Source organism: Natator depressus, chromosome 2 (genome assembly GCF_965152275.1).
Source record: "Natator depressus isolate rNatDep1 chromosome 2, rNatDep2.hap1, whole genome shotgun sequence".
Lineage (NCBI taxonomy): Eukaryota > Metazoa > Chordata > Testudines > Cheloniidae > Natator > Natator depressus.
In genome coordinates, this window is record NC_134235.1 from 150857600 (window position 1) to 150880949 (window position 23350).

The 23350-nt window shown below is 44.6% G+C and overlaps 2 protein-coding genes across 4 annotated transcripts in view; one reads left to right on the forward strand and one right to left on the reverse strand.

Moving 5' to 3' along the window:
• TEX10 (testis expressed 10) overlaps nucleotides 1-23350 on the forward strand; it is a 124970-nt gene that overhangs the window by 62836 nt on the left and 38784 nt on the right. For all 3 annotated transcript variants that reach the window (XM_074945126.1, XM_074945127.1, XM_074945125.1), the window contains exons 10-11: nucleotides 724-812; nucleotides 11124-11257. In XM_074945126.1, coding sequence (XP_074801227.1) covers nucleotides 724-812; nucleotides 11124-11257 — 223 coding nt within the window. The remainder of the gene's footprint in view (nucleotides 1-723; nucleotides 813-11123; nucleotides 11258-23350) is intronic.
• Nucleotides 16152-18026, reverse strand: LOC141981575 (myb/SANT-like DNA-binding domain-containing protein 7). Its single transcript, XM_074943210.1, has 2 exons — nucleotides 17225-18026; nucleotides 16152-16635 (listed from the first exon to the last, which is right to left on the reverse strand). Exons 1-2 carry the CDS (start codon nucleotides 17805-17807, stop codon nucleotides 16556-16558), a joined length of 663 nt encoding a protein of 220 aa, XP_074799311.1. The 5' UTR covers nucleotides 17808-18026; the 3' UTR covers nucleotides 16152-16555.

Consider the following 23350-nt stretch of genomic DNA (forward strand, 5'->3'; position numbering starts at 1 on the left):
CAGAGTCTTATAACAGGAAGTCTTGGGCAGCCTTAATAGGTGGTGCTATTAGCTCTGCATTATGTCTTACCTATTTAAAAATATAACACCATGAGAAACTTCAAAACGAGTTTTACACTGGGTCTCTTTTCTCTGTATGTTTTTTTAATTATAATTCCTGTGTTTAAGATCCTTATCCATTCTAAATATATGCCGACACTACTATTTAATGGACTCCATTGTTCATAAAAAGAGATATTTTAAAGTTACTGAATATAATGAAAAATATAACTTGGCCTTCCAAAATAGTGACTTTTTAATTTAAAAAAAATTAGTTTTATTTTAAATCTATAACATCAAATATAAAATAAGGTTCCAGGTAAAATATAATTGGTCCAAATTATTGTGTCTGGTGGCTGCTATTTTTTCCTATAAGTGTTGTATCAATAGTTATGAAAATTTACCACCTCAGGAACACAATCTACAGGCCACCTTTGATGACAGTCATGGAGGAGGAAAGTTTTCTATTTCCATTTAAAAACAACAAACAAAACACCTAATAGGCAAATAAAATTGTGTGAAGCTGGTATAAGTTTTACTTTAACAGTAGAGGGATGGGTGTGCTAAAAATAACGCATACTGATTTGATTTTTAAATTGATTATATTAATGTCTGATTTCCAAAAGTGTATTTTTAATTATAGTGTTTTATAATAGCCCTCCCGTTGTTTTTGTTTTTAAATAGATCTTCCTTTGCTGGATGGAAATGCCAGGTGCAGGACAGTTCAGTGAACGATGTGGACTACTTCAGCTTCTTGTTTTCGACACTTACAGGCAATCCCTTTGAATTTTATAAATTGAAATTAAGAACATGAAATTGATTGTGATAAAGTGATATTGAATCTCATTTAGTATAATTACTGTATAAAGTAGATTAATGATGAATATTAAATATGGGTTAAATACTTGTACACAATGGAAAAAAGATCAGAGATTCTAGCATTGTGATATGCTTTGGTTATGGGTGAGAAAGCACTTTCATTCTTATTTTCTATTTTTAATGGCTTACTCTTTCACCCTCAATTGCCATGTGGACTGAATATTTTTCATATTTTGTTTCAGTACACAGATATGTACTGCATCTTGGCAGGGGGTTAGACTAGATGACACGGTCCCTTCTCACCCTACGGTCCTATGTTTTCTTTTTGAAAACTTAAAGGAAATCTATTCAGCAATGTTTGAATTATTTGAGCAAGAAAAAGAAATTATTCCTGCTTTAAGTGAATTGCATAACTGCTTTATTTATTTTGATTGATAATAGAATTAATGAGCACAATAGAGTGGGCTTCCAGTGCTCTTTAGACAAACAGAATTATTACCAACCACTGAACACCGATGCAAATAAAAGTCAAGTCCCAAGATTTTCCCAAACAAAGAGGATAAAAGATGTGCTCTACAGAGTGTCTGGATGGTTAAATCTGGCAGACCAAAGTGGGGAGTGAGGTTTTGTGCATGAGTCGCAAAGAAGCAGTTTGGATTTCAGATTTCATATTTAGCATGTACGTAGTCCTCAATCAGGGGGAGAAATTATTAGTGTGAAAACTAGTGTACTGTGCATCCTTAATGCAACAATTGATATTTTACACATGTGAAACTGGATATTGCAATTTTCCCTTTGTGAAATTGCTTTTGCAGATCCCAGCTGCTTTTGTTCTCCACTTTTGGAGCTGAGCATTATGCCACATGGATTGCAGAAATGTGAAAAGCTGTTAGCCTAGGATGGCTTTGTGCCTTGTTGCGTGCATTGAAACAGCTTTTATAAAAATAGGCACAGCAGCACCTCCCACTTCAACGCCTTTTTTTTTTTTTTCCCCTGGTGGTGATCTTATGGAATCTCTGGTCATGACTCTGGAGTTAATGATGAACTGCATTTTACACTTAAAGCAGCATTTCAACTTCTTTGCTTTATATTAAGAATACAACATATCTTTGATAAAATTACTGCATTTACTTTATTTGAGTTACAGAACAAAAAGTTTTCTGAAAATTTGAGTTAAAATTTATTTTTAAATGTGTTCTCTAAGAAACTTGGCATTCTTCAAAGCTTTTTAAATCTTGAATAATCTTAATGGAAAAACAAGCTTCAAATTTCTCCTCCTCCCATTTCTGCATTCCTGCCCCGATCGTATTCTTGCTCATCTCTATGCCTTCCCAAGGCTCCCCACAGTGCTGCTTCCTGGTGTTGGGAGCTGAGGGGGGACAGTGAGGGGTTGGGGATAGAGTGGGGTTATGGGGAGGAGCAGAGGGAAACAGGTATATGTGGCTTTGGGAGGGATGAAGGATTGTATTGAGGAGAGATGGGTGCTATCCAAAGAGAGGGGCCTGAGAATTGTGGAGGTAATCAGTCTCTGAGGACTGATGTCTGCAATTTATGGCCCCAGTGATGTTGCTTGAGTGGACAATGGAGCTGAGGCAGTAGTGCTGTTGTGCGTAGCCTTTCACTCACTGATCCCTTGGCACAAAGGGACGAGGCTCCCCATTCCAGTCCCCAAGACCAGTGCACAGTCCTGATTTCACCAACACAGGAGCCCCCTGCATATGAACCTCTTCTCACATTCCTGACCAAATATACATTACTGGCCTCACTCCACATTGACCCTGAATCCTGCATTTTTCGCTACTTGCCCATTATGGTCCCTTTGCAGACTCCTCTTCCTCCTGTTCTCCCCAGACTCTCTGCACAGCCTCCTCTCACTAACTGCATGCCCCCTGCTGCCCAGTTTACCTCCAGACTTTCATAGGTAACTAAATTGAATATACATATGTTTCCTTTTAACTTTGACAGTCAAATTCCACAATTAAATGTATGTACATTTACTTGTTTGCCCATATTCTTTTTAAAAATAGTTAAAATAAAAAAACCCACCCAGTCCTCCTGTCATAAATATAAAGGGAAGGGTAAACACCTTTAAATCCCTCCTGGCCAGAGGAAAAACCCTTTCACCTGTAAAGGGTTAAGAAGCTAGGATAACCTCGCTGGCACCTGACCAAAATGACCAGTGAGGAGACAAGATACTTTCAAAAGCTGGAGGGAGGGAAAAACAAAGGGTCTGTCTGGGTGAGGCTTTTGCCGGGGACAGAACAGGAATGGAGTCTTAGAACTTAGTAAGTAATCTAGCTAGATATGTGTTAGATTCTGATTTCTTTAAATGGCTGAGAAAATAAGCTGTGCTGAATAGACTGGATATTCCTGTGTGTGTGTCTTTTTGTAACTTAAGGTTTTGCCTAGAGGGATTCTCTATGTTTTGAATCTAATTACCCTGTAAGGTATTTACCATCCTGATTTTACAGAGTTGATTCTTTTTACTGTTTCTTCTATTAAAATTCTTCTTTTCAAGAACTGAATGCTTTTTTCATGGTTCTTAAGATCCAAGAGTTTGGGTCTGTGGTCACCTATGCAAATTGGTGAGGATTTTTATCAAACCTTCCCCAGGAAGGAGGGTGCAAGGTTTTGTTGAGGATTTTGGGGGGGAAAGACGTTTCCAAACAACGCTTTCTCAAAAATAAACCCGGTTAGACGTTTGGTGGTGGCAGTGGAAGTCCAAGGACAAAAGGTAAAATAGTTTGTACCTTGGGGAAGTTTTAACCTAAGCTGGTAAAAGTAAGCTTAGGAGGTTTTCATGCAGGTCCCCACATCTGTACCCTAGAGTTCAGAGTGGGGAAGGAACCTTGATATGGTGGTAGCAGTGGGATTTAAAGGTGTTTACCCTTCCCTTTATATTTATGACACCTCCTGATAACCAACTGCTGGTACACTGTTCCTCTCAGCTCTCTGGCACCAGAAAGCAGCACCACCGGAAACCATGGGAGAGGGAAAGAGTGATTCTTCGTCGAGTGCCTGGACATGGCCATTCCACTGTAGGTGTGTGCGCACCCCGAGTACAGTTGCCAGAAATTTTTCCCTCAGTGGTACCCATTGGGTTGGCTGTGGTGCTCCCTGGTGCTGCACGCTCACAACGCTGGCATAAAGGGCCTGACTGACTTTGCACCCCTTCATTTCCTTCTTAACGCCAGTGATGTTCGCTGGAACTGCTCTCCATGCTATGGCAAGCTGTTCTTAGTGGTCTTCATTTTTATTTGTTTCTTCGTATTGTGTATAGTTAGAGTTTAAACAGTTGCTCAGTTATATAGTTTAGTTGGCGCTTCTCCATCACTTAACAGAGTTTTGCCTGGAGGCATTTGCTGAGGTCAGAGACCTGCTGTCTCTTTCAGTACCACTGGCAGTACAAGAATTGGCAGCATTGGTGCCAGTGGGCAGGAGGGAACATGTAGTCCCTAGCTGTCATCTGGTTCCAGGCCCCACTATACCATCTAGAGGGAAACTGTCCTGGCTGGCCCTGATGGAAGCCTCCCAGCCCCATCACCGATTCCTGGCACCAGTAGGAACCACACCACCATGATTCCCGGAGGAAAACTTGTTAGCTGATTTGGAGGTTGGGTCAAACTCCTCCCATCCAAGGAGTCGCCCTTATTCTCCCTCCAGCCATCCAAGCCCTGTCGTGGACCCCCAGCACAGGTGTGCCCACCATGTCCTTGGCCTAGTGGTCACTGTCCGCCCTTTTGGAACCCTTTGGGGTTTTCCCCAATGCCAGGGCCTCATTCTAGAAGCTCTGACTTGGAGGCCTCCAAGAGAAGGGTGCCTCCATCTCATTGGGCAGCACCCGACCTAAACTCCGGCATTGAGCCCAGTATTGAACTTCAGGATCCGGATCTGCAGGATCCCTTCAGTGCAGAAGGAGAGGAGGAGGTCCCTTGCGTGTGCAGGCCACCTCCCCGGACGAGGCAGTGTTGGGGTGGACGTGTCGCCTCCTCAAGAGGACTATAAGGCCCACCAGGAGCTGTTGAAGAGGTTGGCCTCAAACAGGCTTGCATGCAGAGATAATGAAAGAATCCTCCCATAGTCTCGTTCACATCCTGGTTGCTGTGGGCATGTTGAAAGTGGCTCTACCTCTCAGTGAGGCCATTATGGACCCAGTGAAAGCCCTGTTGCAAAGCCCTGCTTCCCTTCCCCCCACATCGAAAAAAGCAGAGAGGAAGTACTTTGTGCCTGCCCAGGGTTATGAGTTCCTCCTATACTCTTATCTCTCCCTCCTGTTCCCTGGGGTCCTTGGTGGTCTTGGCGGTCAATGAAAGGGAGAGACAGGGCCTACAAGGGGCAATTCCTAAAGCAAATGACTCCAAGAAACTGGACCTTTTCAATAGAAAGATTTATTCTACTGGGGGACTACAGCTTAGGATCGCCAACCAGTGGGGACTCCATGATGAAATTCAAAGACTCACTTCCCCAGGAGTGCAGGCAGGCAGGAGTCCTCACTGGTGGAGAAGGGGAAGGTGATAGGTTGGGCCTCCTTGCAGGCATCCCTGGATGCACTGGACTTGGCGGCCAGGTCCATGGCCTCCGCAGTGGCCATGTGTAAGACTCGAGCTACAGTCCTCTGGTCTCCTGGGGTCCAGCAATCCCTGCAGGACTGCATGCGTGGTCTCAGACCTATTCTAGACCTACGCCGACTCAACGGCTACCTCACGGAACTGAAGTTCGCATGGTCTCCCTGGCTTTCATTATCCCCTCCCTGGTACTCTGCCCTTGATTTAAGAGATGTCTGTTTTCACATTTTGATCTTCCAAGGCCACAGAAGGTTTCTCAGGTTTATTGTGAACCTGGCCTGCTACCAATTCCCAGTTCTCCTGTTCGGCCTATTAGTGGCCCCACGGGTGTTTACAAAGTGCATGGCGGTAGTGGTGACTTTCCTGAGAAGACGGGGTGCAAGTCTACCTCTATCTGGATGACTGGCTAATCAGAAGCTGGTCCAAGGCTCAGATAGAGTCCAGAATCCACCTCATACAGTTGACTTGACAAGCCCTGGGCCTGCTAATAAACAGGCAGAAGTCTATTCTCACTCCGGTGCAGAGGATGGAGTTTATCAGAGCTGTGCTTGACTCCACCCAGGCCAAGGCCTTCCTCCCAGAAGGCCGTTTCACACAATCGTGTCACTAATAGCACACATCAAGGACCACCCCATTACGTTTTTGTCTGAGACTTCTAGGTCACAGGGCCTCATTCATGTACGTGGTACAGCACGCAAGACTATGCCTCAGGCTACATCAGGCTTGACTGGCCTTGGTCTACTCACTGAACCGCCACCATCTAGACTCTGTGCTCACAGTGCCTTCCCCAGTCCTAGCCTCCCTCAATTGGTGCCTGGACCCTCTGGCGGGTTGTTCAGGCGTTCCCTTCACCTGGCCCCAACCTTTGATTTCTGTGATCTTAGACATGTCAGAGCTGGGCTTGGGAGCTCACCCAGGGCCCCTCAGGACCCAAAGCTTGTGATCCCCAGAAGAGCTCTCGCTACACATCAATGTCAGAGAGCACAAGGCAGTTTGTCTGACCTGTCAGGCATTCCTGCCTCACATTATGGGCAGGAGCGTGCAAGTGTTCACGGGTAACGCTGCAGCCATGTTCTACCTCAGCAGGCAGGGAGGGGCTTGCTCTTCCCCCCTGTGTCAGAAAGCAATTCACTTGTGAGAGTTTTGCATAACCCAGTCAGTCCACCTTGAGACTTCTCACCTTCCGAGAATGCAAAATGAACTGGCAGATTGCCTCAGCAGGTGTTTCTCCCATCACTACAGTGGTCCCCTCGCCCGGCTATTGTCAGGGACATTTTCCACCGGCGGGCGACTCCCCAAATAGACACTGTTTGTGACCAGATACAACAGAAAGTGTCACCAGTTTTGTTCCCTATGAGGCCACAGCCCCAGGCTTGCTCATGGATGCCTTCTTGCTCCCGTGGGCAGTGCACCTGTTCTACGCTTCCCCCCCATCCTGCTTGTGCACAAGGTTGTGCTGAAAATCAAGCAGGACAGGGCATGGGTCATTCTCATGCTCCCTCTCCTCCCAGACCTGATCTCCCAGAACCACAGTCAGCTGCTCCATTCTAACCTCAGCACCACCATCCACTTGATGGCCTGGAAGCTCCATGGATAAATATCGCAGAGTTGGCTTGCTCAGACAGGTCTGCTGGGTCCTATTAGGTAGCAGGAAGCCCTTTACCAGGGCTATGTACCTCTCCATTTGGGCATCCCAGCAAGGAGTCTCACTCCCACAGTCATCACTGCAGTCCGTTCTTGAGTATTTTTTACACCTGAAACAGCAAGGTTTAGCGATTTCATCAATTTAAGGTTCATCTTGTAGCAATTTCAGCATTCCACCCTACCCGGTGAATAATTGATCCGTTTTTTCTCATGAAATGGCCATTTGTTTCCTCAAAGGCATAGGAAGACTATACTCACAAATACAGGAACCAGTCCCTTCATGGGACTGTGATGGGTGGACTAGGCCCTGAGGCCCCCTCATGGAAGCCTTTTGGCCCTGCCACACCCCAGAAAAGGGCAATAGAGAGGTCCTCAAAGCTGCCTATAGTGGCTATGTGGGAAGTAGCCCACCGGGGCCGAGCAGGTCAGTATAAGAAGAGCTGCAGGGCCAGACCAAGGTCAGTTCCTTTCTGGAGCTGGAGGAGCATGGATGGCGTGTGGCTGGCTGAGGGAGCTGCCGGACCTTGGATGAGGTAGTGCTGCCAGAAGCAATGGAGAACAAGAAGGAGCCTTGAGCTTGGTTGCAGGGACTCCATCAGGACAAGACCCTGAGGTAAAGGTGAAGACGGCGCGGGGAAGTGGCCCAGGGAATTAGAGCTTTAGCGCAATTTAGATAAAGGGACACAGTGACAGCTGCTATCTACAGGGTCCCTGGGCTGGGACCCAGAGTAGTGGGCCGGCCCAGGTCCCCCCAACCCTCATTAGTCACTGGGAGAAGTGGCCTAAACATTGAGGCACCCCAGAAGGGAGAACTAAACTCTTTTAGTGGCCTAGCTGAAGAGGGCAAAGACATTGCTTCCAGGGATGGAATCCTGGGGCATCGCTCTATTCTGGAGCAGGGACAAACTGAGAGAGACGTTACAGAGGGCACTGAACTGGAAAATCTCTCCAGGTAAGAGAGGCCTGGGAGGGAACCCTGACCAAAAGGGGCAGAAATTATAAAAGCTCTCCAGGTAGATAGGCCTGGGAGAGAAGATCTTGAGCAACCAGCATGGAAAATGAATAGCTCTCCCTGTAGAAAGGCCTGAGGGAGAAGATCCTGATCTACTGGAGTGAGAGACCGCCAAATCTCTCCAGGCAGAGAGGCCTGGCAGGGAAACCCTGAGAAACCAAGGCAAGCACTACTAAAGCTCCCTGGGTAAGAGGCCCCTATTGGACTTGTACCTCGAAAGGGGTTTGCTTTGCTTTTATCACTCACTCACTCTCTCACACACACACACTCACACACACACACACACTGACTTGGCCGGGCTGAATCAGCGAAGACTCAACACAAACAGGTAGAGAGAGAGTGCAGGCACACGCACTTAGCCAGGGGGCGCTCCTGACAGGTGAGTGCAACCCCATACAGGGACCTAAAGCTGGTCTTATCAAAACTGACAGCCCTCCCACCCCCGTTTGAGCCACTGGCAATGTGCCCCTTGTCATACCTTTTCTGGAAGGTGGCCTTTCTGGTGGCTATTACTTTAGCCAGGAGGGTCTTGTAGGTCTGTGCCTTTATGTCGGATGACACCCCCCTCCCCCCCCCAAATACATGATCTTCTTTACGGATAAGTGCAGCTTCACGCTCACTCTGCTTTCCTCCCAAAGGTGGTTTTACAGTAATCAGGCAATCTTTCTGCCAATTTTCTAGCTAAAAACACACATGAGCAGGGAGGAGCAACGTCTCCATACTCTGGACATCAGATGTGCCCTAGCATTCTACATCGAGAGGATCAAACCGTTCCGTAGATCCATCCAACTCTTCATAGTGATTGCCGAAAGGACTCGGCTCAGAGACTTTCGTCATGGATTACATCATGCATTTGCATGTGTTATGAGCAGCAGGTAGGTTTTCCACCACCAGCTAACCTGACTGCCCACTCCATGAGAGCACCAGCATCAGCATTGCTGGCTCATGTCCCTATTCAGGACGTTTTCAGAGTGGTGACGTGGTCATCATTGCATACGTTTTCTACTCATTATGCCATTACTGAACTGGCTAGGGATGATGCCATTTTCGGTCGAGAACTCCGATCTCACCATCCTATGCTACTGCTTGAGAGTCAACTACAGTGGAATGGGCATGTGCAAGCACTTGAAGAAACAATGGTTACTAACCTTTCCATAACTGTTGTTCTTTGAGATGTGTTGGACATGTCCATTCCACAACCCACCCTCCTACCCCTCTTTTGGAGTTGGCCAGAAGGAAGGAACTGAGGGTCTGCTGGGTCAGCCGGACCCTTTATACTGGTGCTATGAGCACATGGCACCAGAGACTGACCTGACAGATACCACCGAGGGAAAAATTTCAGGCAACTGTGCTTTGGGTGCGAGCACACCTCCAGTGGAAGGTAAGGTTATGGAAAGGCCAGTAACCATTTTTTGTGTGTGCTGAGGGGATGGGGATTAGTCACGTGCAAATTAATTACCAGATTTACAAATATACTCCAGCTGCTCTGGTGAAGCAAACTAGTTTTAAAGCCCAGTTTAACTGGCTAGTGTACAGCCTGCACATACCAGTGAATCTGAACCTAAAAGTTAGTTAAATTTTATAAAATTGATTTGAGGTTGATAGTACAGATCTTCAAATCATTAGCTATATTACACGGTAGTATTGCCTTTAGGATTCTTATTTAACATAGTATGAAATTTTTAATAATTTAAAGATAAACTACATTAAGATGGAATTTATATTGAATAATTTAGGGGTAAAAACATTATAGCAATGTTTTAATTGTAGTGACACCACGAGACGGGAAATATGGGGAGATGGAATCAATATCTTTAAAAATCAGTTTCTTCTCTTCTGGGACCACAAAAACTATAATGTTCGAATCATAATTGTTCGGGTGATAGCGTGACATCACTACAGAGCAGTGGTACAGAGCAGTGTTTGGTTGCCTCAGTTGTATGTTTACATACTTCAATGAGATTGGAATTTTCTTAAGGCTAATTTTAAACTCTGAATTACCTAGGTATGTGTTGCTTGTTTTTGCAATAATTACATCATCAATGTAGTGCTTTTACCATTAATTATTTGTATGTACCCACAACTTTAATGCAATTTTAATGTAGATTTTTGTCTGGGAATTTATGTAGTCCTGTAAATGTACTAGGCACTTTACAATTGGTAAAACACACAGTAGAAACAGAGAGTGAAATGGAATTCCTTCTTTGATGAGCTTTAATGTAAATTCACAAATATAACTAGTACTGGTGATGGACAAGCAGCTGTATATGGACATAAGGGCTGATAGACAAAACTGAACATTGGGCTTTCAGGCTGAGGTGAGGGGAGGACACAGATTAAAATATTACAATTTTAAACATTTTATATATGGGTCATGTTACAAAGTATGATGAGCATCGAATGGAATCTCCGTTGCACTCATCCTTGCTCAGTTTTTTTTTTTTTCATTTTTCAGGACTGATATTTTGGTTTCCATACAAACTTATTTGCTGGCTTTTCTTTCCTTTCTCTGCATAAATAGTTGAAGCAGTTTGTTTTACACAGATACAGAAATTGCCTCTAAAATTTAAAGTAGGGATCTGTGATGTTTAGTTTTGCTGTACTAGCAGCCAGTGGCTGCTAGGAGTCTCCAAACCTGATATACAGAGAAATATGGTTTCTATGACTGGAAATTTTGTCCAGGCACAAAATAGTATACTGTTCATATTTTGTAAAGCTGTACATTGTGAAAAATAGAAGTGTCCCTCAGACTTTTTTTTTTTTAACTGAATACACTCAAAGTTTTGAATGGATGTTTCTTAGCTTTTCCCCTTAACCTACATTTTTGAACCACTTTTTTGTTTTTGGACATTTTCCTTTTTGAACTCAGAACTCATATTTTTATATACTACTTTCAAAATATCAAGTGAGACGTATTAGAATTGTGGAACAACAAACGTTCTCTGGGCACAAATAAAGGAGTTTTTTTCAATAGTGCTAATAAAGTAGAACAGCGCTTGACTTGCTTTGTGATCCTAACGATTTCATTTCTCCACTGTCTCTAGGATTCTCTAAAGAGGAGTTGACTAGCCTTCAGAGCATTAGAGGAAAACCTCACATTAGCCAGACACAGTTTTCATCTGTCCATCTCTACCTGACTGATCTGGACCAATTTTTACATCACTGGGCTGTGACAGAGGTAATACATCAACACTAATTCTAAGTGACAGCCAACAAACTCAGAACTCTCTGTCCCTTTTCCTTATCCCTTGATGTCTAAAGTCCTTTCATGAGTTAAAAAAAGTTCAGAATATTATTGCTGTTAAACGGCAAGACCATTCTGTAGCTCTCAGGCCGTATTTTGGTAAAGCTGCTTAAAAAGGTAAGCATGCAGTAATAAAGTGTGTAAAATATTACTTTTCAGAAGAGGGAGTACAGCTTTGGTGGAAAATTCTTAAACACAAATGATTGTATAAGTGTTGACTGTCAAAAGAGAAGAAATTATTGTAGAACGCTAATTTTGAAAGATTTTTTGGGAGCACATTTCACTGTTAATTAAATAGTACCCTTATTAAAGTTGAGTCATATTAAGCTGATATTGAGAGTACTTGGATATAATTTCTTATGCTTATTCACTCAGTTTACCGAAATGAGTAGCCTTCCTGTGACACTGTGAATTCAGTGCCTGTCTATAGGACCATACAAATTTGAAACTTGGCTTTATTGCTGGTTCTAGAAAGATCTGCGGTCACCACATTTTATTTTAAGCTAGTGAACTGTGAATTGTGTGTTGTGATTTATCTGTCTTTTATTACATGGCTACCACATAACATAACTTCTTTGTATGATAAAAATATAACTGAAGTTGTGTGATGAAATGCAAACAGAGACTGAAAGTATTTAACAAACCTTAGTGACATGGACACTGCAGTTTTGATCCACCCACTGAACAATGAGGTTGGAGTGCTATGACAAGAGAAATGCTTCTTGGACAACTGCTGTAATTAGGAATTTAGTATTGTTTATGTAGTCTTTCAAGTAATCTTTTTTTTAAAGAAAGAAGACATATTTTAGACTGTTCTGTTTGCTGTAATCAGACCTACAGCATAGTTAAACCTACAGTGTAATTCATAGTCTTACTGGTGACCATATTTACTGTGGTAGAACACTGATAGTCTAGATCTGTCTGTACATGTGTATTTATATAGAAGTCTGTTTAAGTATGCACATTATTTACACATACAAAAAATTTACTAGACTAGAAATAATAGTTTATTGTCGATATAAAATCTGGCCTTTGTATCTCTCATGCTAGTCGAGACAACTCAGCTAGGGTAGTTCAGCCTTCCTCAAGGCCTGGGACTCAGCAAGCAGGACTGTCGTATTTGAGAGAAGTCTGAAATTCCCCAAGGTTCCTTGGTCTCATACACCTCTTGATGGAAAGCCCCAAGTTCTTTTTCAGGTTCTCAAATGGATAATGGTCCCTTAGCAAGAAGCTGAGTATCTTCTCCGACTTACTCCTCTAAGAAAGACTATTTGGGCTCAGGAGTGCCCATCTGCATTTCCTCTCTAGTTGTATGTCAGACAGAGACTTGAGGTCCCCCACAAGGGCTAAACTCTGAAAGTGAGCACTGTCTAGGAAGAGTAAATTATTCCCAGACAGGCACAAAAATCCACAAATACCATAAAAACCAAAGAAGAGTGAAAAGACATTCCAGAGTCTCATCTTCTGTCATCTTCCCCAAGGAAGGGGAACTCTGTATTTTGGGTTATAACTCTTAGCTGGAGAAATGAGAAGTTTTTCCCTACAGACATGTTTGAGAGCTTGGGGAGAAATGTAGTAGTCTCCATTGGGGTCCAGCCAGATACAAAGGAGAAGCAGGCTAAAGCCAAGGGAAAATACCTTCCCTCCAAAACCAGGGCTGAATTTTCACTCCTCCATCAAGGGAGACTAAGAGAATCCTGATAAGGGAAAATGTTTGAATTGGAAAGCCATGAAATATTTTATATGGTCTTGGATCCTAAATATTCCCTCTTTATGCTCCCCAAGCTTAGTACGATAGTTTTGGTGTGGTTTTTACTGTGGTATTGGACTTCCCCAAAGACCCTGCAGATAGAAAAATTGAGTTACCCTCAAATGAGTGTTCAAAACTTCATCTTCAGTCCTCATAGCTCACTAACAATCATGTTTCACTAGATCCATGATGTCTTGATTCAGTGACCTATAAAGCTGCAGCTGACAGAACCATGATGAGCTGAAGTCAAAGCAAAAGAAAATCTCTCTAGTTAATGAGTCTGTAGTGGATAGATTCATGCATTCTATGTGTTTGGCAGAAAATTCAATGGCAGGAAACCAAGTATAGCAGACAGCAGATAATCTAAACAAATCCTCTGTGTCTCAGGGTATGTCTACACTACGGAATAAGGTCGAATTTATAGAAGTCGGTTTTTTAGAAATCAGTTTTATATATTCGTGTGTGTGTCCCCACAGAAGTGCATTAAGTGCATTAACTTGGCGGAGTGCTTCCACAGTACCGAGGCTAGAGTCGACTTCCAGAGCGTTGCACTGTGGGTAGCTATCCCACAGTTCCCACAGTCTCCGCTGCCCATTGGAATTCTGGGTTGAGATCCCAATGCCTGATGGGGCTGAAACATTGTCGCGGGTGGTTCTGGGTACATATCGTCAGTCCCCCCTTCCCTCCCTCCCTCCCTCTGTGAAAGCAAGGGCAGACAATCGTTTCGTGCCTTTTTTCCTGAGTTACCTGTGCGGACGCCATACCACCGCAAGCATGGAGCCCGCTCAGGTAACCGTCACCGTATGTCTCCTGGGTGCTGGCAGACGCGGTATGGCATTGCTACACAGTAGCAGCAACCCATTGCCTTGTGGCAGCAGACGGTACAATACAACTGGTAGCCGTCCTCGTCATGTCCGAGGTACTCCTGGTCGCCTGTGTGAGGTCGATCAGGAGCGCCTGGGCAGACATGGACGCAGGGACTAAATTTTTAGTGACTTGACCAGGTCATTCTCTTAAGTCCGGCAGTCAGTCCTATTGAACCGTCTTATGGTGAGCAGGTAGGCAATATGTCCTTCTGCACCGTCTGCTGCCAGCCAAAGATGTAAAAGATAGATGGAGTGGATCAAAACAAGAAATAGACCAGATTTGTTTTGTACTCATTTGCCTCCTCCCCTGTCTAGGGGACTCATTCCTCTAGGTCACACTGCAGTCACTCACAGAGAAGGTGCAGCGAGGTAAATCTAGCCATGTATCAATCAGAGGCCAGGCTAACCTCCTTGTTCCAATAAGAACAATAACTTAGGTGCACCATTTCTTATTGGAACCCTCCGTGAAGTCCTGCCTGAACTACTCCTTGATGTAAAGCCACCCCCTTTGTGGATTTTAGCCCCCTGAAGCCAACCCTGTAAGCCGTGTCGTCAGTCGCCCCTCCCTCCGTCAGAGCAACGGCAAACAATCATTCCGCGCCTTTTTTCTGTGCGGACGCCATACCAAGGCAAGCATGAAGTCCGCTCAGCTCACTTTGGCAATTAGGAGCACATTAAACACCACACGCATTATCCAGTAGTATATGCAGCACCAGAACCTGGCAAAGCGCTACCGGGCGAGGAGGTGACGTCAGCGCGGTCACGTGAGTGATCAGGACATGGACACAGATTTCTCTGAAAGCATGGGCCCTGCCAATGCATGCATCATGGTGCTAATGGGGCAGGTTCATGCTGTGGAACGCCGATTCTGGGCTCGGGAAACCAGCACAGACTGGTGGGACCGCATAGTGTTGCAGGTCTGGGACGATTCCCAGTGGCTGCGAAACTTTCGCATGCGTAAGGGCACTTTCATGGAATTTTGTGACTTGCTTTCCCCTGCCCTGAAGCGCATGAATACCAAGATGAGAGCAGCCCTCACAGTTAAGAAGCGAGTGGCGATAGCCCTGTGGAAGCTTGCAACGCCAGACAGCTACCGGTCAGTTGGGAATCAATTTGGAAACAAATCTACTGTTGGGGCTGCTGTGATGCAAGTAGCCCACTCAATCAAAGATCTGCTGATATCAAGGGTAGTGACCCTGGGAAATGTGCAGGTCATAGTGGATGGCTTTGCTGCAATGGGATTCCCTAACTGTGGTGGGGCCATAGACGGAACCCATATCCCTATCTTGGCACCGGAGCACCAAGCCGGCGAGTACATAAACCGCAAGGGGTACTTTTCAATAGTGCTGCAAGCTCTGGTGGATCACAAGGGACGTTTCACCAACATCAACGTGGGATGGCCGGGAAAGGTACATGACGCTCGCATCTTCAGGAACTCTGGTCTGTTTCAAAAGCTTCAAGAAGGGACATTATTCCCAGACCAGAAAATAACTGTTGGTGATGTTGAAATGCCTATATGTATCCTTGGGGACCCAGCCTACCCCTTAATGCCATGGCTCATGAAGCCGTACACAGGCAGCCTGGACAGTAGTCAGGAGCTGTTCAACTACAGGCTGAGCAAGTGCAGAATGGTGGTAGAATGTGCATTTGGACGTTTAAAGGCGCGCTGGCGCAGTTTACTGACTCGCTTAGACCTCAGCGAAACCAATATTCCCACTGTTATTACTGCTTGCTGTGTGCTCCACAATATCTGTGAGAGTAAGGGGGAGACGTTTATGGCGGGGTGGGAGGTTGAGGCAAATCGCCTGGCTGCTGGTTACGCGCAGCCAGACACCAGGGCGGTTAGAAGAGCACAGGAGGGCGCGGTACGCATCAGAGAGGCTTTGAAAACCAGTTTCATGACTGGCCAGGCTACGGTGTGAAAGTTCTGTTTGTTTCTCCTTGATGAAACCCCCCGCCCCTTGGTTCACTCTACTTCCCTGTAAGCTAACCACCCTCTCCTCCTCCCTTCGATCACCGCTTGCAGAGGCAATAAAGTCATTGTTGCTTCACATTCATGCATTCTTTATTCATTCATCACACAAATAGGGGGATGACTACCAAGGTAGCCCAGGAGGGGTGGTGGAGGAGGGAAGGAAAATGCCACACAGCACTTTAAAAGTTTACAACTTTAAAATTTATTGAATGACAGCCTTCTTTTTTTTTTTTTGGGCAATCCTCTGTGGTGGAGTGGCTGGTTGGCCGGAGGCCCCCCCACCGCGTTCTTGGGCGTCTGGGTGTGGAGGCTATGGAACTTGGGGAGGAGGGCGGTTGGTTACACAGGGGCTGTAGTGGCAGTCTGTGCTCCAGCTGCCTTTGCTGCAGCTCAACCATACACTGGAGCATACTGGTTTGATCCTCCAGCAGCCTCAGCATTGAATCCTGCCTCCTCTCATCACGCTGCCACCACATTCAAGCTTCAGCCCTCTCTTCAGCCCGCCACTTACTCTCTTCAGCCCGCCACCTCTCCTCCTGGTCATTTTGTGCTTTCCTGCAGTCTGACATTATTTGCCTCCACGCATTCGTCTGTGCTCTGTCAGTGTGGGAGGACAGCATGAGCTCGGAGAACATTTCATCTCAAGTGCGTTTTTTTTTCTTTCTAACCTTCACTAGCCTCTGGGAAGGAGAAGATCCTGTGATCATTGAAACACATGCAGCTGGTGGAGGAAAAAAAAAGGGACAGCGGTATTTAAAAAGACACATTTTATAAAACACTGGCTACACTCTTTCAGGGTAAACCTTGCTGTTAACATTACATACATAGCACATGTGCTTTCGTTACAAGGTCGCATTTTGCCTCCCCCCACCGCGTGGCTACCCCCTCAACCCTCCCCCCTCCGTGTGGCTAACAGCGGGGAACATTTCTGTTCAGCCGCAGGCAAACAGCCCAGCAGGAATGGGCTCCTCTGAGTGTCCCCTGAAGAAAAGCACCCTATTTCAACCAGGTGACCATGGATTATATCTCACTCTCCTGAGGATAACACAGAGAGATAAAGAACGGACGTTGCTTGAACGCCAGCAAACATACACTGCAATGCTTTGTTGTACAATGATTCCCGAGTACGTGTTACTGGCCTGGAGTGGTAAAGTGTCCTACCATGAAGGACGCAATAAGTCTGCCCTCCCCAGAAACCTTTTGCAAAGGCTTTGGGAGTATATCCAGGAGAGCCGCGAATGCCAGGGCAAAGTAATCCTTTCACATGCTTGCTTTTAAACCATGTATAGTATTTTAAAAGGTACACTCACCGGAGGTCCCTTCTCCGCCTGCTGGGTCCAGGAGGCAGCCTTGGGTGGGTTCAGGGGGTACTGGCTCCAGGTCCAGGGTGAGAAACAGTTCCTGGCTGTCGGGAAAACCGGTTTCTCCGCTTGCTTGCTGTGAGCTATCTACAACCTCGTCGTCATCATCATCTTCTTCGTCCCCAAAACCTGCTTCCGTATTGCCTCCATCTCCATTGAAGGAGTCAAACAACACGGCTGGGGTAGTGGTGGCTGAACCCCCTAAAATGGCATGCAGCTCATCATAGAAGCGGCATGTTTGGGGCTCTGACCCGGAGCGGCCGTTCGCCTTTCTGGTTTTCTGGTAGGCTTGCCTCAGCTCCTTCAGTTTCACGCGGCACTGCTTCGGGTCCCTGTTATGGCCTCTGTCCTTCATGCCCTGGGAGATTTTGACAAAGGTTTTGGCATTTCGAAAACTGGAACGGAGTTCTGATAGCACGGATTCCTCTCCCCATACAGCGATCAGATCCCGTACCTCCCGTTCGGTCCATGCTGGAGCTCTTTTGCGATTCTGAGACTCCATCATGGTCACCTCTGCTGATGAGCTCTGCATGGTCACCTGCAGCTTGCCACGCTGGCCAAACAGGAAATGAGATTCAAAAGTTCGCGGTTCTTTTCCTGTCTACCTGGCCAGTGCATCTGAGTTGAGAGTGCTGTCCAGAGCGGTCAAAATGGAGCACTCTGGGATAGCTCCCGGAGGCCAATACCGTCGAATTGTGTCCACAGTATCCCAAATTCGACCCGGCAAGGCCGATTTAAGCGCTAATCCACTTGTCAGGGGTGGAGTAAGGAAATCGATTTTAAGAGCCCTTTAAGTCGAAATAAAGGGCTTCATCGTGTGGACGGGTGCAGGTTTACATCGATTTAATGCTGCTAAATTCGACCTAAAGTCCTAGTGTAGACCAGGGCTCAGATTCATTGGGGAAATCTTGCTGGAAAGGAGATTAATAAGGTGGTGGCTGACATGGATAAATAGAGAGGATTCACTCTCTACTATAGCAAAGCCTAAGATAGACTATATACCACAGAGGTATCAGAGAAGAACTTTTTTTGTTCCAGAGGTAAGGTCTCAGCCTGGAGCATCAGAAGGAAGTAGACCAATGATCATAGGGAAATAGATACTCTGTATTGCAGATGGCTGTCAGCTTTTCTGTGTTCTTCCTTCCTCACTTCCACTACTTCCAAAGATGAAAAAGGAGGAAGTGACTTATTTTATCCTATGGCTGAAATTGACAAAGAAGTTCTTGGTGTACCTAGTGGAACTGTCACAGAGGTCTTTGCTCCATGTTTCCAGCAGGCAGGATTTCCTATCACTGGGTCCACTCCTGGCACAGAATTACGTGAGTCTGAGTATTGAGCCACCAGCCCTAACTAAGATGGTAGGTCACCACGAAGCTATCAGAATTCCTCAGAACAGCATGTAGATGTGAACTAGCGGTTTGACCTTTCTTCCCTACTTGGGATCTCTCAATTCTTCCATTGGATGGCCTCTGATCCGGCTGTAGTAACATTGTCAAGAAGTCTCTGAAATATCTCTACTATTGGCACAAGTCGTCTTATTCCATCCATAGGGACAAGATCATTCTGTGTGCTCCAGTACCATTCATTACCAAGATAAACTCTTCCTTTAAATACATCACAGGAGATCATGCTATATACTACTGAAAACATATATTGGGCTATGTATGACTGAAAACGTATATTCATCAAATTCATCATCACTGTCATCTCCATATAAGGCAGGCTGCTGGCCGAATATTTTCAGGGCGGTGAGCATCTTGTCTTCGCACGTGAACATTTGTTTAGCTGAAGGATTGATTTGGGAGCATATGGTATTTCACGTATAACTGGTGTGATCAGTACATCTTCCAAGACCCATCCATGCCTGATAGGGGAAGGTGTAGTTTTGGATGTGCTTGATCATCCCCATTCCATTGCCTGATAATTTGTTTTCCTAGAAGCAGGCCGACAGACAGAAAAACTGCTACCTACAAGGGGTGCATTTATACCTGCTATCAAGAACACAGACATCAACGTAGCTCTGCAGATGTTATAATGTTGCTCTTCAAATGGTAAACTCAGCTTGTGAACACCTCCAGTGCATTTATGAACTCCTTTAGTGACTGTGTCAGCCATTCTGAGCATCTTCAGAGCGAGGAGACAGCCTTTGGAGGCTGAATCAGATACCTTCCAGTAAGTTAATTTGGTCTTTCTAGCCAGCTTCTGGGTAGTGTCACACCCTGAAAAGGCATGGAAACCTGGCAGTGTGGTGGCTTTTAATGGTCTGAGTGATAGGAACACATCCTGAGGGATGTTCACTGATTGTTCCCCAGCAGCAAGCACAAAAACAGAATCTTGTGGTTGCATCTTACAGAGAGAACTAGAACATCTGTGTCTTGTACAATAAGTCTTGTTTAGTAGCACCTTTCTCTATGGCAGTGATGGCATGCAAGATAATTTCAGTGTCAGCCTCATCATAGGAACTATGAAGAAATTCCACTGAACAGAGTGAGGTGGCATTCATTACGCCATGTGACAACTAAATTATTTGAGGAATCCTTTGCATGCTGGAATATTTTTGCTGCAGGGCACGCAGTTAACTTGTCCTTCGTGTGAGTATGAGACACTAGCTTCTTCATTGTGACACTGGAGATATATGTGGAGTCAATGATTATTAATTGGACAGGTGCAATAGCACGGAATCTCTTCTTTCTGGTAATATTTTCAATTGATTCTTCTGTGTATGTATCGGACACAAGGCGGACTTGGTCATAGGTCTGCTATTTTCTCTGTAGCCTCCTAATGAAATGTTCAGCTGACCCTTGGCAAATGTTAATAGTTTCTGGTTTTCTGAGAGCTTGTACCTCAACTTTACTATCTATGATTGCTATGCTAAAAGGCCTCTGCTGGTCAATTCATCAGAGGTTCTGGCTTAGGAAGACCATGCAAGATGTGCATCTGTGTTCTTTTTGCCTTGCATGTATGCATTGTTTCATTGCATTCGAACATCGATCATGGTACCATGGAGAACTTGTACTTTCCCAGAGTCTCACATAGACCAACATCACACTGAGATCTGGACACAATCAGGAGATGAGCCAACAATAACCCGTCTGTGGTTGGCTCAGTAATAGTCCCTTCCACCATCACTCTGACTTTTTCTTCTTTGCATTTGAGCACAGTAGTGTGTTCTTTTTCATTGGAGCCAATAAATTGACGGAGCTTTGGATAATTCTTTAAGTTTTGTAGACTTCGTACCAGTCGTGAGCCAAAGTATCTATTCAACTGACATCTAAGAGTGACTGCTTCATACAGTTCCTTACCTGTCTCACATGCTGAATCTATGCTTAATGGATGCCTCCACATTTCTGCCATACTGCAGGAGAAGCAGGGGTTCTTCTCAAATCACATGCCATGGGACCTAGTATAGGGCAAGTCTCACTCACAGCTGGCACTTTGTCCCAGTATCTTCAACTTTTTCCTGATGCTAGATGTACTTCCTCTCCAATGCTAAATTCAGGTTATGGGTGCACTTCTTATAGCATATAACGTGCCACCGAGCATTGTGTTTAACCAAGTCCTCCGCAGTGGTGTTCTCCAAAGATGCAGCTACTAGTCAGTACTCTTCATCTCCCCATTGATGTCTAAAAATGATCAAGACCAAAGTGAAAACAGGGATTTTGCAATACATTATTTGGGATTGTAATTAATTATGTTATGTAATGTATGTTACGTAAATATGTACATACTATTTGCGGATGGATTCCAGTAATTTCTGGCTGGATGCTGATATCTTAACTAGTGCCTTATTGCAACTCTTTTGGCATAATACACAAAGCTGATAATCAATACCACTGAACCACTTATTTTTTTGCCAATGATGGCATATCAGCTTGAAGCACTCCTTCCATTTAAAATAATCTGAAACATTAAAAAAAATAATCAGTTATGTTATGAGTAGGGGTCTACCAAATTCACGGTCCACTTTGGTCAATTTCACGGTCATAGGATTTTTAAAATTGTAAATTTCATGACTTCACATATATAAGTCTGAAATTTCATGGTGGTGTAATTGTAGGGGTCCTGACCCAAAAAGGAGTTGTGTGTGTGTGTGTGTGTGTGTGTGTGGGGGGGGGGGGTCGCAAGGTTATTGTAGGGGGATTTGCGGTACTGCTACCTTTATTTCTGCGCCGCTGCTAGCAGCGGCGCAGCCTTCAGAGCTGGGCAGCGGGAGAGTGGTAGCTGCTGGCAGGGAGGCCAACTGTGAAGGCAGAGCCAGTGCCAGCAGCCGCACAGAAGTAAGGATGCCATGGTATTGTTACCCTTTCTTCCATGCTGCTGCTGCTGCTGGCGGGGGGCTGCCTTCAGAGCGGGGCATCTGGCCAACAGCTGCCGCTCTCCAAGCACTCAGCTCTGAATGCAGCACAGAAGCAAGGGTGGCAATATCACAACCCCTCTAAAATAACCTTGTGACCCCCTCTGCAACTCCCTTTTGGGTCAGGACCCCCAGTTTGAGAAACGCTGGTCTCCTCTGTGAAATCTGTATAGTATCGGGTAAAAGCACACAAAAGACCAGATTTCACGGTCTGTGACGCTTTTTTCATGGCCCTGAATTTGGTAGGGCCCTAGTTATGAGCATTAATTGATAACACAGTACTGTCAATTGAGGGCCATAATTTAGCTTTGTGATGGCTGCATGTTTGACATGCCTGTGGTAAAGTATAATTTAAAAAATTGATATGTAAACATTTTCTCAAATAAGTACATAATTGTTCTAGGTTTGTCATGTTTGGTATCATTGTGTTGATGGGAGAAAGGGCTTTCGAATGATACCCAATTTGACCCATTTCCGACAACATTGTATTATCAACATTTCCACCAACTGGGGAACCTGGAGCTGTTGAGGGGATCAGTAAGTCCCCACTGCTGTGCCAGAGAGAGTGACACAATTGAAATTATGATTCTGTAGTTTTTTATGCATCAGATGACACTTCCCTTACCTGTCTATCGTTAATTTGCCCATGGAATCACACATGCTCCCAGACAGACACTTTTTATCCTCCTGACCTGTTTGGACATACAGTATAAGGAGATCTGGCCTTTCTGCTACTAGCTTACAGTGCCGGGCATTCATTGATGCAATCAGAGATACAGACTATTCATTAAAACTAAGATGAAAAAGAGAAGCTCGTGTTTAAATATATACATACTTGAGATTTAGCAGGAGAAAATTATCACATCTAAATAAGGCTCACTTGTCTAACGAAAAAAAGATAATTTGGGGGTTGGGTAGTGAACTAGACTGCATTATCTTGTAACCATTAGCTTTGGTTGCATGTGGTCGTGAATAATAAGTGGAAGATTGGATAGATGTACTTTCCAAAAGGTAGCTCTTCTAAATGGTTTATAACAAAACACATTTTGGGAATTGTTTTGGTCCTCCTAATTTTTTTAATGTTTCTGCATAGAAGGATTATTAAATACTCCTAGGATGCTAGAAGTACAAAGCCAAATAAGTTTTAACAATTTACTTACTAATTTAAGGAACAACATACAAGAAAGCCAGTGTTTTTTTAAAAAGATGCCATTTTGTGTAAATGTTTAGATTAATCTTCATACTTGGTCATGAGAGATTAAATATAAATGCAGGAATCTTCACCCATTTTATTGAGCAGCTAACACTTACAATGACCGCTGCCACTTATTAGAGCCAATTATTTAAGATTGTACCCCTGTGACTAAAACTGATGAGATTCCTGAATAAACTGTTGCAGCTTAAAGCAAGAAGAACTTCCATTTTCATTCATTTTAACGGTCATATGGTCATGTGCATGTCAGTAATACTGTTCCGCTACTCTGTAAGTGAATTGACCTGTCAGTGTCAAATGAAATAGGAATAACAGAAATGAGCAGTTTAACAAATGAAACAATGTGCATGTGATAATTGTTGTTGCTATGAATTTAATGTCTGTCTGTGTGGCCTCTGAAAATTTTAGAAAAAATGCAATTTACCACTTTTTAATTCTTCTTAAAGTCTGCATTCCAGAGTAGCAGTCTTGTTTGTCCTATACCAGGCATGGCCAAACTTACTGACCC

Coding starts and splice junctions, on each gene's coding strand:
- LOC141981575 (XM_074943210.1), bottom strand. CDS start 17,807: ATGCAGAGCTCATCAGCAGAGGTGACCATGATGGAGTCTCAGAATCGC. Junction 16,636..17,224: donor AGGCGGAGAAGGGACCTCCG/GTGAGTGTACCT, acceptor TTCCTCCACCAG/CTGCATGTGTTTCAATGATC.